Here is a 14,053-nt window from a genome sequence, read left to right as displayed (position 1 = left end):
AGGGAATAACTGGAAGCCTAGTTCAGGGAAGACACCTGGCTGGGATCACAACAAGCTGGTGACTGTGTCGTGGTGGAAATTACCCTAGCTGGTGTGGACTGGGCTGCTTTCTAGCTATGTGCCCTTAGTTAATAATAAAGGAGATAATCTCCCAGAGTGCAGAGCTCATCCAAGGACGTTAAGGGTCAGCTGGAATCAAAGCCTTCCCTGAGTCAAACTGGCAATCTGGCCTCACATCTTTCCCCCCTTCCCATTCATACCTGACAGAGAGCTTGGGTGGCTTTTAACCCAAGGGAGAGATTCTCAGGCTGACCCCTGTGCTTTCCCCATTTCTCACCACCTTCCACAGGAATAATGCAGACCCAAAGCTTCCCCAGGGCTTCTGGCACACGCCGCCTAAGGCAGGTCAACCAGATGAGCAGCTCTTCAGGGCTCGAGGGAGCATCCTGCACGCCCCGCCCCTGCGCCCCTCCCCGCCGCCTCCCCCCGCCCCGCCACCCGCGCTTGACCTTGAAGACCTCAATGGAAAAGGTGAGGAGCTGGAGGAAGGAACTTAGGCTGACCTCTGCGACGGAGGAGCATTGAATCCAAGTGGGCCCGCAGGCCAAAGCAGTTTTTCCCTCATGCGGAGGATCCAAGCCCATAGCCCTGCTTCCTCGGGCGAGGAAGGCCTGAGTCAGGACCCCAAGAAGGTCCCAGCCTAGTCGGGCACACAGAAGGCCGAGAGGAGGTATTTGCAGCCAGGGTCTCAAAGGTCCGGGAGTTGGCACCGCAGGACGGTCCCAAGGGAGGGAAAGAAGCCGCGTTCCCGTCCGTGTGTCTGTAGGCCCACCACAGCCCCATTCGGGCTCCGCTGAACCTCTTGGTCCCTCAGATGCTTGTACCCGTCTCTAGGCCAGGATTTACGTCAGTTTGTGGTTTTGTCTCCGTGCGCCTCTGCCGATCTCTCTGTTCACCTCTGGGTCTAGCTCGCGGCCGGCTGTCCGGCCGCGGCCTGGCCCCTGGCCTGGAGCGCCATCTCGTGGGCTCTTGGGGAGTTGTCGCGGCTCGTCGACGGGGCAAGCTGCAGGTTTGCTTTGGGCGGGGAGTTTCCAAAGCTACCTAGGGGAGGGGCTGGGAAAAGAGCAGCGGCCGTCGGCTTCGCGAGTGGGTGTGGGGTGGGGCAAGCAGATCTGCGCCTCTGAGAACCCAAAAAGAGTTCCAAGGGCAAATAAGAATTCCAGAATCTGGCATTGGCATCAACGCATTCACTGAGGAAGGACCAGACTGCACTCCCAAGGGCGCTCCCCGGGGAACCCAGAGAGACGCCCGGAGCTCAGGTTCCTTTCCCTTTGCCTCTTCCCCGGGCGTACATTCCCTCTGTTGTCCGGTCCCTATTACATGGTCGCTCGGCCCCTCGCCGGACTTTGAGATCGAGGATCGCGAAGAGAGGAAAAAGTGGGATTAGATTTGGGGTGCTTTCCAAAGCTGGGAAGAAGGCAAGGCTCAGCGTTTAAACTTCGGTCTCATGGAGACTCTGTCCCTCGAACCATCCAATATCCGGGAAAGGGAGGTAAGGGGGCTCGAGCTGAGGTGTTCACCTGTGTCCTGGAGCGCCAAGCTGAACGTTCCGCTCCAGCTACAAGGAGTGCCCTGTGTGGACACGGGAGGCGGACCCCAGTTCAGTGCCTTTGGGGGGGGGGGCGGGGCCAGGTCGTAGATTTCCGCCGCCGCAGCGTGAGTTGGGGTGGGAGGAAAAGAATGGCTTGAGGGGATTCGGTAGACTCCTATTTATCCCAAGAGGAAATGAGTTATCCTGGGCCTGGAGATCCGCACTGCTTGGCCGCTAGGGGTCTCACGGAGACCCCACACCCACATCCCCCGTCTCCAAGTTCCCCAGTGAAGTCACATTCAACCATCCCACACAGCCAAGCACAGTTCCCTCTCTAACCCCACAGTTCCAACGCACACGGCCCCGCAGTGACCCCTCAGTCCCCATCAACCCAAACACGGCCTCCACATACAGCCGTGCGCAGGGGATTCTGCCGTCTAGGGCCCCTGGTGCCAGACCCAGAAGGGTTAAGAAGGCCTTGGGGCACCAGAGCGGTGGGACGCGGAACGCCGGGGCTAATTGGCGACCCCGGGAACAATGAGGGATGCGAGGCGGGGAAGGGGGGTGACGGGTGGCTTAATTGGGCCAGGGAGCGGCCTGGCCTTTGCCTGGGACAAGGCCTTGCTGCCCGCCTCGCGGTTCCCGTAGCCGAACTCAGGTTCTCAGCTGAGACCCAGCGGAGCGCCTGGAGGGCGACTCCGGGACAGGATTTGCCGGCGGGAGGCGGGGGAATTCAGGACGACTCCCCAAGCTGCACTCAGGGCCTGGGGCCTCTCGAGGCCCTTAAGTATCACTCCACCTCATCCGGGGTGCTGCAGCAATGATGCGGCGAGGCTGCGGCCGCAACCAGGCCGCCCTGCCTGGCATTCGCGGCCACCCTCTTGGAGTTCCCCACTCTGCGCGCCGCTCTCACCGCAGCTTTAGGTTGGTACTGCCCCCTGGTGTCAGCAACCCGCTCCTGAGACTGCCGTGCACTTGCAGCCTCTGCCCAACTTTCCTTCTTAGACGTGCGGGGAGAAACCGGAAAAAGTGAACGCGTCCCGCTCTTCGAAAATTTCAGAGGTGTTTTGAGCCGAAAGCGACCTCAAATAAGCACACTGTCCACGAGGGATTCTATTTGAGCCGAGAAAGTGGCCTCTCTGGCCCGCCCGGTTCCTGGACTGCCACATTCGCTGTCCTGCCTGCGGAAGGTCAGAGAGCGAAGAAGCAGCCCACACTCTGGGAGCTGGGACAGTCTTTTGCGCCCTTTTGCTCGCTCACTGGCCAAGCCCCTTGCCGAATTCAGCGTAGGCTGGGTCCAGCTCCCTCCGTGGAAGAGGCGGACACAGTTCTCTTTCCTTGCAAGTGTGTCGGCCCACGGAGGCGTCCTGGGCACTTGGAGGCCCGGATACTGGCAGTTCCGCCTCCACCTTCACCCTTCCTTCATCTTACCATTTCTGGTCTTCCTGGTGAGTTGGGGGACCTGTGCTTGCCGCCCCCTAAAGTACCCAAGGTGGGCAGGCAGTGTGTTCGTCCAGGGCGGCACGGACTCCCAAGGCTTAAAGAGCAGAGAACTGGGAAGGAGGTGGGAGCTCGGTGATGGACAGACCTGAGGGTGGGTTAAAGGAGTGACTTCCCATCTCTCACCCCTTCCCACTACTAGGATTTGGGGGTCGGAGACACCTGTTGGCTGTGTGAAGCAGAAAGAAGCTCAAAGGATGGGGGTGGGAGGCCCACTTGCAGGAGGGGGCCACTGGGAAGAACGTGCCACTGGGAAGACACATGGGACTCCCAGAGATACCCCAGCGGAGCCCTTTATTATACCAGAGGAAACTGAGGCAGTAAAGGAAGTAACCTATTGACCCACACTTCCCACACTCCCAAAAGAGATTTAGATGAGTTACACGGGAGAACTTTCAGGTTAGACTGTCACTCTAGTCAACAGCCCTGACAAGGAGAAATGCTTCTTTTCTTCTTCTTAAAGAAAGTAATATCTAAGTCAAACGTGGGGCCCAACTTACCACCCCAAAATCAAGGGTCTTGTGCTTAGACGCCCCAAGAACGGTTTCTTTTTGAGGTCCAGGAGGCAGAGAGATGAAAAGGATTCTAGGGTCCGTGGTACCGGGTGCACCACGGCCAAACTCCTCCTCAGAAGGGAGAGAGGGAGTAGGGTGCACCCCTCTTACCAGCTCCGCCTACCCAGAGGCGCTAAAACGGGATTCGTTTCTACTCTGGAGCCCCAGAAAGGGAGTCAGGAGTCCCGGTGCAGAGTGGCTGGGGCGGCGGCCGGAGGCAAGTGGCCAGCAGAGGGAGCCCGGCCCCTGACTTGGGAGGCGGCCCGCGCCGGGAGCGCGGGGGACTCGAAGGGGCTCGGCGCCTCCCGGCCCAGCCGGTGGCCCGCGCCGGCGCCGCTCGGCCTCGCAGCTCCGCCCGCTGCCCCAGCCAGCCTGCTGCCGCCCCCGGGGTGCAGCTGCCGCCGAGCTGGGGGCGCCCGACGTTTTATCCCCGCCTCCAGTCCCTCCTAACGCGCTTGCTGCGCCCCTACCCCACGCGGCCCACAGAGCGCACAGCGCCGTTCACTTCGCATTGCAGCGTTTTATTGTTTTCTCGAGTTTTTGTCTTTTCGTCTCGCTCGGTAGCGAAAAGTGAAAACCTGAGGTGGAGCCCGCGGGCCGGGCGAGCAAAGCCCGGGCGGAGGGGCCGAGGGGCTGGCGGGGTGGGAGCCCCTCCAGGGATGGGGCTTCTCCCGCAGCCGAGGACCCCCCAGCCCTGTACAATATAGATGCTTATGTAAAATGAAAAGAAATTTTAAATGCTATGAATTAATCTCTAAATATTATGTACACAGCAATGTACACCTTTGAATAAATTAATACCAATTTGTATATTCTGGGAACCTTAAAGCTTATTTACACAAATTACCATTTATTTTATAAATATCTTTTTTTTTTCTCCCCCTGGGGACTCAAGGCAGAAGTGCCACTCCCTCCCCTGACCGAGGGGTGGGAGGAGCGCCTGTCTTTCGGGGGAAGAAGTGGGAGGACTAAAAGAACAGGTCCCTCCCAGCTCAAGTCTACACTGATTTCAGTCTTCACTGTGCCCGCATCCCTTACTGCAGATTCTCAAGCGGTCCAGGCCCAAGGCTAGGGGCTCTGGGGTTCCCTCCGAAGTTCCCATCCCTGACTCCTGCACCTTCTGTCTCCCGATGAGACCACTGGGCGGGGCAATGAGGCCTCCCCACAGCGCTGGAGGACCTGGAGGGACACCTGGCCAATGCCACTTTGACATCGGAGCAGATCTGGACAGTGACCAGTGGCTCCTAAGCGACTGTGTTCCCGGCAGCCGGGTTCTTCTTGGGGCCTAGGGAATTGTCCCAGGCTCCGGCTGGCTGGCCAGGGCTCTATTCCGGCTGCAGCAGCCCGCTTTTGCTCCTTTATTTAAATAAATACCCATTCTGTGCTGTACACGTCCCAAGCAGCAGGGGCAGGCAGCCGGGGAGGTCTGCGTGGCAGCGGAGCAGCTGGGCAGTCCCCTCACTTGGGCGACTCCCTGCCGGGGGAGAGGGCTCGCTGGCTCTCCAGCCCACTCACCAGTCTCTGGATGCTCTGCAGTTCACTGGCCGCCTCTTTGGCTGAGCCGCTGGGTGACAGGGCACCGCGGGATGGGGCCCCAACCTTGCGGAGAGCCAGCTCCGGTAGCGGGCTGGGCTCCCGGCTGTTGCTGCCCGCAGCCTTGGAGCCCTCCGCCGCCAGCCCCGTGGTGAGAAGACTAGCGCTAGGCGGGATAGTGACCGGGATCTGGTAGGGGCTGAACCGCAGGCGGGGCCGGGCATTGCCCAGAAAGTGGCTCCGGGATAGGGAGCCCGCAGCGGCAGCAGCTGCAGCCGCAGCACTGGTGGCTGGCAAAGCAGAGGCCGCTGCCGCAGCGGCCGCCATGTAGGTGTAGGGGTAGGGGAAGAGGCCTCCGAAAGTGGGCATTGGGATTCCCTGAAAAAAAAGAACAAGACAAGGGTTAGGCATCCTGCCTGAGGTGTTCTAAGGGTGAGCTGGGTGCTGGGGGTGGTGCTACCACCAGGAATCCTTGCCCTACTGTTTTAGGAATATAAGACCAGAGCTCACATAACTGTAACCCCAAGCAGCACAGGTAGAGGAGAGCCAGTATGCCTATGGCCAAGCCCAGTTAGACAGGAGCTCACTTCAGGTTATGATGCAAAGGTCTGGTGCCGTCAAGCTCTGTGCCAGGTATTACACTACGAGTGAGGGAAAGACATGCCAGGTGGCTGAAGTAGCATGAGCAAAAGCCTAGAGGGAGGAAACTGGGCAGGCATAGAGCCAGGTGGCAAGTAGGCAGCTTTGGCTGTCTTGGGAGGTTCTGCTCATTTAAAAGAGTGTCCTCCCCAACCCTTCTATCTGCAGGTGCCCCAAAGGACTGAGAAAGCCTGGGCAGGAGAGGTGAGGAACTCCGTACATTCTCCTTCTACCTGCCTGCCTGCTCAGGGATCTCCTGCCTGGGTCAGAAGGGCATAGATGCCAATCCGTTTATAAACTGGCCTGGATATTCTACAAAGAGCTCCTGGCAGCACCTCAGTGGCAGCTGAGGAAGGAATGCAAAGTCTGCCCGTGGAGAGCACAGTAGCCAGGAAACCCTGACAAACATCTGCTGAGTCTATGAGGCCCGACTTTTGGATTATCTGACCTTTGAGATAATGGCTCACTCTCCAGAGTAAGAGGGTATGGGGAGGAGGGCAGGGAGCTGGCTGTGCTGGGCTTCCAGGGAGTCTCAGGCCTGGCTCAGGCAGGGAGAAGGAAAGAAGTAGCCCAGTCGGGAATGAGAAAATATCCTTCCTGAGAAGGTCAAGTCCTACTGGGCATTCAGTCCTGGTATCTCAGGGGGAGAGGAAGGAGGGAGGCTTCAAATCTCCCCAAATTTGGCTCTACCTGATGGCCAAGGGCGGGCTACTCAGTTATAGGAACTTAACCAGTAGCAGTATACCAAGTGATACCTCCTGAGTGCTGGGTACTCTCAGCCTGGCCTTGCACCTGTTGACCAGGCTGTATCTAGAAGCCCTGACTTCCCGACAACCTTTATGATGCCCATGCTGGGGAGGAGGCATTCACATACATATGGAATCAAGGATGCAGATTAAACCTCCAGGACCTGAGCTACATTTTCCAGAAGCTTCCTTGCCATCTCAGAGCCACAGATATGTGATGTTAGTGTTTCAAATGCTCACTCCACATATCCTTGACACTGAGCTCTATTTAAAACCCATTTCAGGATCCCTTCCCCCATTTTAAAAATATTTGCTTCTGAACCAAAGGAGACTTCTCAGACCTGAACTCCTATTTTCCTTCCCTTAAGATAAGATCTCAAAGGTTCAATTTGCCAGAAACCTCAGAGGGAAGAAAATGAATGTAGAGATTCCAAATCTTTCCACAGGGAATATTCCACCCAAGCAACCAAAGAGGCCGCTCTCCCCATTGGGTCTCCTTATTTTGCTCCTAGCCAGTTTCATAAAGTCTCCCCTGGGAGCTCAGAATTTCAGCCTGGGCTTGGGGAACTGAGCCCTTCTTTCCTGAGATGTGTAGTTGGGAGACCTAAGGTGGGGGAAGGAACAGGAGGACTTCTGGAGGGCCTGAAAGGGGCCAGAGGCATCTGAGAGGTGGGTCATTTTGGCAGTCAATTGTCCAGAAAATATTGCAAATCTTCCTACTCCCTTTTCCCAGGCATCTTAGCCTTTCAGGGACTGACAGTGAGCCAAGGGTTTTTGTTTCCAAGAGAAGTGTCCTGAGGCCAGGAAAGTGGACTTCACAAAGCCAGAGGCAGACTCAGTCTGTCAGAGGAAGAGTCTACTGGGTGCCACTCTGTGCTGGAGTTATAGGGAAGGAAACAGGCCCAAAGAGGGTCAGGCACTTGTCCACAGTCACACACAGTCAAAATAGCACCCTGGCGAGACCCTAGACCTACACTCTTAGTCTCCCTGAACCTAGGTGTGGTGGAGTGTCAGGTCTCCCCAGGACAGAGTGGTTGTCCGCTAGAAACTCAGAGCACCTATGGCACCCCCAGGCCCTATGCCCACCTTGCTCTTTCTCCCTTCAGATCACAGGTCTTACCTGAGATGCCAGCATGTGCTGGGAGAGGTGGAACGGGAAGGGTGCAGCGGTGCTTGCGGCGCTGGCCGCGGGACCCAGCCCGCCTGCGTCCAGCCCCGTGGCGGTCCCTGGGCCGCCAGCCCCCCCACTGCTGCTGCTGCCCGCCACCGATGCCAGCAGGTGACCCATGCCCATGGCAGAGAAGGCTCCGGGGCCCATGGCGAACTGTCCCGGGTGCAAGAAGAGCGGCTGGCCGGCCCCCAGCGGCCCGAAGAACTGCTGCCCGTGCAGATGGCCGGAGAAAGCCAGGCCCGGCAGGTGTCCGGCGCCCAGAGGGGACGCACTGTCCGTCTGCACCACCAGCGGCGCCAGGCCGGGCTCCTTGCCCTCGCCTGCCTCCTTGCGCCCCTCGTCCTTTCGCCTTGCTTCCGTGCGCTCCTTCTCTAGGCTCCGCAGGCCAAACGGACCGTCCCCGCCGCTCTCCGCCGGCTCCTTGCCCCTCTCGGGGCTGCGCCGCTCCCGGGAGCGCTCAGGTTCGGTCAAGCGAGGGGGGCTGGCGCTGTCCAGGGCCGGGCTGCGGCCGAGAGCCGGCCCTGCGCGCTCCTCGCTCAGCCTTTCCGGCTCTGGGTCGCTGTCCGCGGCGCACGACTTCTCCTCGGCTGCAGGGAGAAAGGACGCGGGAGGTCACAGGGGTCCCGGAAGAGACAGACGCGAGGCCTCCCCTCCTCCACCCGTGTCTGGACCGGGTCGGAGAGACTGGGAGAGGCCTGCTCCCGAGGAAGCCACGTTCGAGGAACTTCCAGATCCTCGTCCGGCAAAGGGGCAGCTGCAGGTCACCTAACCTAAGGCTCCGTATTTACAGCGGGAGAAATTGAGCCATGTAAAGGAAACTCACTGATAGAGTCACACAGTGCCAAAGACCTAGCTGGGCAGCCAGATCTTCTGGATACCCGGACCGCCCTCACTGGAAAGGCCTCGGTCGTTTGCCCCATCCCAGACACATTGCTGACGCTTCCCGCAGGTTTTGTGGTTACCCGGAAGCTGAGCAAAGAGCCAGCCTGGGGTCGGAAGGAGAACCTCCCCTTCCTCTACCCCGGGTCCGACTACCCAACTCTCACCTCTGGTCCGATGCAGGCGCAGGGGACTAGGCACTGACCCCGGGGAGGGTGGCGGTTCCCGCGCGGGGGCAGGGTCGCAAGAAGAGGCGTCGGACTCGGCGCCGTCGCGTTCCGGTTTGCAGTGCTCCTCGTACAGCCGCAGAGACGGCAGCGTCAGCTGCTTCCTGGGGATGAGCGGAGGGAGCCGGTCAGAGGCGAGCTCACACCCCCCAGCGTTCTGCTGGCTCAGTCTCCCACCGCGCAGCCGTCCAGCGCACCCCTCACCTTTTCTCCCGCCGGCCATTCCCGGTGTCCCGGAAGCCCTTGGCAAACGGGTTGTTGTCGATCTTCAGTTGAGTGATCTGCAGGGACCGAGGGGGCGGCGCCAGGTCAGGACGAGTCGCCTCCAGCCTGGGCTGAGGCACCCCGAGGTCGGAGGCTGCCGCCCCAGAGAAGAACCCCGCGAAAGTCCACTTGGTACCCGCCCGCCTAGGATACGACTCTCCGAGCTGGAAGACGAGTTGAGGCCGGCGAGCGGTCCTCGCGGGAAGCCACAGGGTCTCTCCTCTTCCACTTTATTCGAAGCATATTCCCTTATCTTGCACACACAAGCCCAAAGGTGTGTGCAAAGAGTCGAAATCTGCCCAAGCATGCACACAGACCCACTCGTTCACTCAAGTTTAACAAACCGGGCATCGGAGCAGGGGCGCACGGAGACAGCAAAACACACGCGAGTCCACACCACAGACACAAATCACACTCACAGGCCCGCGCCCACGCAAGTACACACAGACAAAATAACCAAGTGCCCACAGAACAGAACGAATTCACACTCCTCCACACGTATCTGAGTCCCCCGAAATGTTGCCCACATACCCGCATACATGCCATTTCACAAAGACAAAAAGAACGACCAGCAGGACGCTTGGACACTGTCCCGAGAGTGGTATATGGGCACAGGCCCAGAGGGAGTGAGCTCTGCACCTCTAGAAAAGGGGGGTAGAAAGGCAGCAAGCAGAAAAATTCTCTAAGCACCTCCCAAGGGGTTCACAGCCTGGACCGACCCAGAGTGGGGATACTTTGGGAAGCTGTGTCACCTGTCCCGCCCTCTGGCTCCCCCCGAGAGAGTGAAAACTGGGCCCCAGGTTCCTATTGCTGGTTTCCAGAGAGTCAGGAGAGCCAGGGCAGGGTGCCTCGGGCTCCCTCTCTTCATTTAAATTCCCATTCCAATGCCAAGAAATAAACGAATAAAATGTAAAAATGTCAGCACGGGCCGGGAGTCTCGGCTAATTACTAAGTAAATATCCCCACCCCTTGGAGTGCCCAGCTGTTAGCGCCCCGAGGGGGAGCCTGTGTATACGTGTCGTGTCGCGGACTTGGTGGGGGGGAGCCTGGAGGATTTCAGTGGGTGCTTCGGTTACAGATGAGACTTGCTGCTCTGGAGTGAGCTGTGAGAGCGAGAGATGGGTGCTGGGGTCTACGGGCAGCTATGAGTGAAGGGGTGGAGTCTGCAGGTGTAAGGGGGCATCGGTGCAGGGGCTGGGCCCATCGCCCCCCCCAAGCGCACCTTATCGTTCTGGTAGGCAGTGACCGCGATGAAGTCGGTCTCAGGGAACACGTAGGTGCGGAAGGTGCTGTAGGGCAGCTTCAGGATGTCGTTGGCTCTCACAATGTGGAAGCGCGGTTGGTACTTGTGCATGGAGTTCAGAATGGTCTGTGGGGAGGGTGCGGGTCAGCCGATAGCTCCCAGCTTTTGGCCGGAGCATTTCTACTCTTTGGGGACCCGACCTCTTTCCAATGCTCTCTCTCTCTTCGTCTGCCTTCTACACCCCCTCCTTCGCTATTTTCTCCTGTCTTCTCTGCCTTTTTTCTTGCCTATATTTCTTTTTATTTTTCTCTCAGCTTTCTTTATCACAGTTTCTCTCTCTTTCTACCTCTACTTAAAAAAATTACCCCAGTTGAAAATAGAAATAAAACAAAAGAAAACCCCCATAAAACTCCACTCTTAACCTCTCTTCCTGGGCTCATTGCTAAGCCCCTAGTAACTCTACAGAAAGAAGCTTTGGATCTTTGGGGGCTCAGCGAGCGCCCTACTTCTGAATGGACAATCCCTTTTGCCCCATCAACACCCCCTTCCCATTCACTGGGGCCCTGCCTCAGGCAGAAATGGAGAGAACCCCCCAAACTCCCTCCGCCTGGTAGGGCGTTTGCCTATGGGAGGAGGGAATGGAGACTTAGGTTGTTAAAGGGGCTGGTTTAACTTTTAAATCTCCTCGTCTGGGGAGGGGGTGGGAAGGGAAATGGGGAACAGGTCATGGGGAAGGGTGAGGACAAGCTGAGGTTGGGGGTAGGACTTCCAAGCTCAGCACTTAAACACCAGAGGCCGCACAACTGAGTCGCACCTGCCTCCGGCTGGGCTCTAGGAAGAGCTTTGGAAGGCTTGACCCCAGCCAAGATTGTGAGCAGCCTGGGGCTTTCCACCCCACAACCCAGGCTTGCAAAGTGGAGCCCTCTGGGCCCAGACTCAGCCAGCATAGGCCACAGGGCGGTGACCCAAGCAGGGGCACTTTGAGAGTTCGGCCAGCGCTCCTCTCTGGGGAATCCCGCCGCCTGCTCTCCCGCCCCCACCCCCTGCAGCACAGGACACTCAGTTTCCGACCCCCATCCCCGCGCCCGCCCAGCACTCACGAAGCCATGCTTGTCGGAGATGTTGTTGGTCAGTTTCAGCTTGTGGAAAGCCACAGGCTTGGCCATCCACTGCTCTCCCGTGGCCGGGCTGTCCGGGTGGATGTACATGCGTTTGGGCATCTCTGGGTCGGCCTTGCCCGCCACCATCCAGCGCGAGTTATGGAATTTATACCGGCAATCATCAGCGGCCACAATGTCCATCAGCAGGATATATTTCGCCTTTTTGTCCAGGCCGCTGACTCGCACCTTGAAGGGAGGAAACATCCGCCTGCGAGGAAGGGAAAGGGCAAGACTCCATGGGACCCGGTTTTATGTCGGAGGACCTCACTCCCCAAGCACACACCACTGCCAGGAGCTTCCCTATCTGTGTTTCCCGGTTGTCTGGGCTCTGCCCCCATATAACTGCCTGAGAGACCCCACCTGTGGTTATTATTCCTGGGGGATCCCATTTCCGCTTGTCAAACTCTCTCTTATTATATGGTTTCCCATCGGCTTTATCCTCAGATCTGGTGACTCTCTTTCTCTCTCATCTGAGATGAAAGCGGATGTCCAAGAAAGAAATCCAGGCCCCCTAGAAATACACCTGCTTCTTTTGAATCTTCCCAAAATTCATTCAGGAGATATGCCCACTGGGACTGAAACTCCCAAAAATAAAACCAGAAGATGTTTGCTTGGATAACTGGGTTGCAGCCCAACAAGAACCTTAAGTTTCGGGGGAAGAGGGTGAACCTGAGGCCTGAATTCCCGGCGGCTGAGTCAAAGGGTGGAGGGGCTGGGGGCTGTGATTTTCGTCAGGCGTTAAGGCCTGGAGTGGTGTGTGAGTCGGGAGCTTTTTGCTCCTTGGGCCAGGACAAGGCTCCCAGCCTGGGTCAGGCTTCCACAGGGCCGCTTGGGGCTTACTGCCGGAAAGGGACGGCCGGCTGGAATCGGCTGGCCAGCCAGGGCCTAGCATGGTACAGGTTTCATTATGGGCTTCAGGGTCAGAGGACAGTCCGGGAGATGCTACATCTCCCTGGAGCTCCGAGTCAGACAGGGAGGCAGGAGAGCGAGGCGGCGAGGCTGAGTTGCTGCGGAGATGTCTGAGACCCGCCTGGGGCCGAGCCGCAGGACCTCCTCAGCTTTGGGACTCAGAATGGTTAGGACTGTTCTTTAACAGCATGTTTTCGTTTTACTTTATTCGGGAGATTTTCCTGTTTTAGTTTTTAAAATTTCTCTCGGTGCCAAATGAGAAAAGTCAACTTGGTTGCCTGTGGGAGCTAAGCGTGGCGCCGGGGCCAGAGCCCGGAGCCTCGAGCGGCAGGCTCGGCGCTGGTCTGTGCTGTCGGGTCCCCCAGCCCGCCCGCCCGCCTGCGTGCCCGCCGGCCAGCCGGCCGCCCTACCTCCCAGACTTGGTGATGACCATCTCGGTGCCCAGCTTGTGGAACTGGTCCCACAGCTCCTTGGCCTCCAGCGTCACCTTGGGGTCGTCCTCCACCTCGTCCTCGGGCTCCAGGCTCTTAAGCGAGCGCAGATGCGCGGCGGGCGGGTGCGGGCCGAGTGCCGAGACGTGCAGCCCCGCCTCGGCCGCCGCCGCCGCCGCGGCCGCCGCGGCCGCCGCCCCCGCCAGGCCCGGGTCGGGCAGCGGCTTGGCCAGCGCGCCGGGCGGCAGTGCGAGCGCCGGGAAGAAGGAGGGCTGCGCCGCCGCCAGGAAGGCGGACATGGGGAAGTCGGCCGGCCGTGGCGCGTGGAACGGGTGGTAAGCCATGGCGCTGGCCGCCAGCGCCGGCTCTCTCATCGGGACATCCGGCCCAGGCGCCCAGGGGCCGGGGCCGGGGGCGCGCGGCTCGGACCCCCGGCCCGGGCGGCGGCGCGCGCGGAGGAAGGGCGACCCGGGTGGCAAGCGCAGCGGCGGCTCCTCCCGGCTCTCCGTCCGAGGCACGGCGAGGGGCGCGGGGCTCTGGGCGCGGGGGTGGCGGGGGCTCTGCGCTGGGCTGGGCTGGCCCGCTCCGGCGCCGGGGACCACGCGCGACTGGTTAGATCTTGTCGTGATCTCTGGAAAACTGTGACTATCTCACATGTCCTGCCCTGCTCGGATCCCCTGCGCTAACGAGCCAGGCCCCCCTTGATTGCTGATTTTACGCTTTTTGGACCAATTGTGGGTCTCCGGGGGCGGGGTTTTGACAGCTCTAGCCAAGCTCCGGCCGGGAGGGGGGGCCGGGGAGAAGGTGTCGGAAGCCTCAGCAGTAAGAAAACATGTCAACAGAATAAAATATTAACCAATGACGGGCAAGCGGGCCCCGAGACCCCTCCCCCTGCCCCGGCCCCCACCCCACCGCCCGCGCCCGCGGCTGCCTGCGCCCGGACGGGAAAGAGCGGCGGGCCGACCCGACCCGCCGAAAGGGCCTGAGGCGGGGGGCGCCCGGGTCCCAAGGCCCTGGGGAAGGACCCCCCAGCCGCACGCCGGCTCCAAGTGCAAAGCATTGACATGGCCCCGTGAGGAGAGGGGGCGCCCTCCTTCTCCCTCGCCCGGCGGCTCAGCCGCTCTGGCCCGCGCCCCAGCTTGGCCTCCGACCCCGCTCTCGGCGGAGGCGCCGCCCGGGGCCCCTGCACTCCGGAGGGAACTGGAA

At 59.6% G+C, this 14,053-nt stretch overlaps 1 protein-coding gene across 1 annotated transcript; it reads right to left on the bottom strand.

Moving 5' to 3' along the window:
• Nucleotides 1-4,105: 4,105 nt before the first annotated feature.
• TBX2 (T-box transcription factor 2) lies at nucleotides 4,106-13,559 on the bottom strand. Its single transcript, XM_042967159.1, has 7 exons — nucleotides 12,827-13,559; nucleotides 11,448-11,715; nucleotides 10,327-10,473; nucleotides 9,045-9,121; nucleotides 8,781-8,944; nucleotides 7,684-8,321; nucleotides 4,106-5,556 (listed from the first exon to the last, which is right to left on the bottom strand). Exons 1-7 carry the CDS (start codon nucleotides 13,219-13,221, stop codon nucleotides 5,104-5,106), a joined length of 2,142 nt encoding a protein of 713 aa, XP_042823093.1. The 5' UTR covers nucleotides 13,222-13,559; the 3' UTR covers nucleotides 4,106-5,103.
• Nucleotides 13,560-14,053: the final 494 nt, after the last annotated feature.

The sequence above is a fragment of the Panthera tigris genome, chromosome E1 (assembly GCF_018350195.1).
Source record: "Panthera tigris isolate Pti1 chromosome E1, P.tigris_Pti1_mat1.1, whole genome shotgun sequence".
NCBI lineage: Eukaryota > Metazoa > Chordata > Mammalia > Carnivora > Felidae > Panthera > Panthera tigris.
Note: the sequence above shows the minus strand (reverse complement) of the source record. Positions and strands in the feature narration are given on the sequence as shown.

Excerpts from the sequence above, each read along its gene's own strand:
- TBX2 (XM_042967159.1), bottom strand. The coding sequence starts at position 13,221 with ATGAGAGAGCCGGCGCTGGCGGCCAGCGCCATGGCTTACCACCCGTTC. Across the intron at positions 9,122-10,326 it reads CTGCCTACCAGAACGATAAG|ATCACTCAACTGAAGATCGA; the intron begins GTGCGCTTGGGG and ends CGGTCCCTGCAG. Across the intron at positions 8,322-8,780 it reads GCGCCTGCATCGGACCAGAG|CCGAGGAGAAGTCGTGCGCC; the intron begins GTGAGAGTTGGG and ends TTCTCCCTGCAG.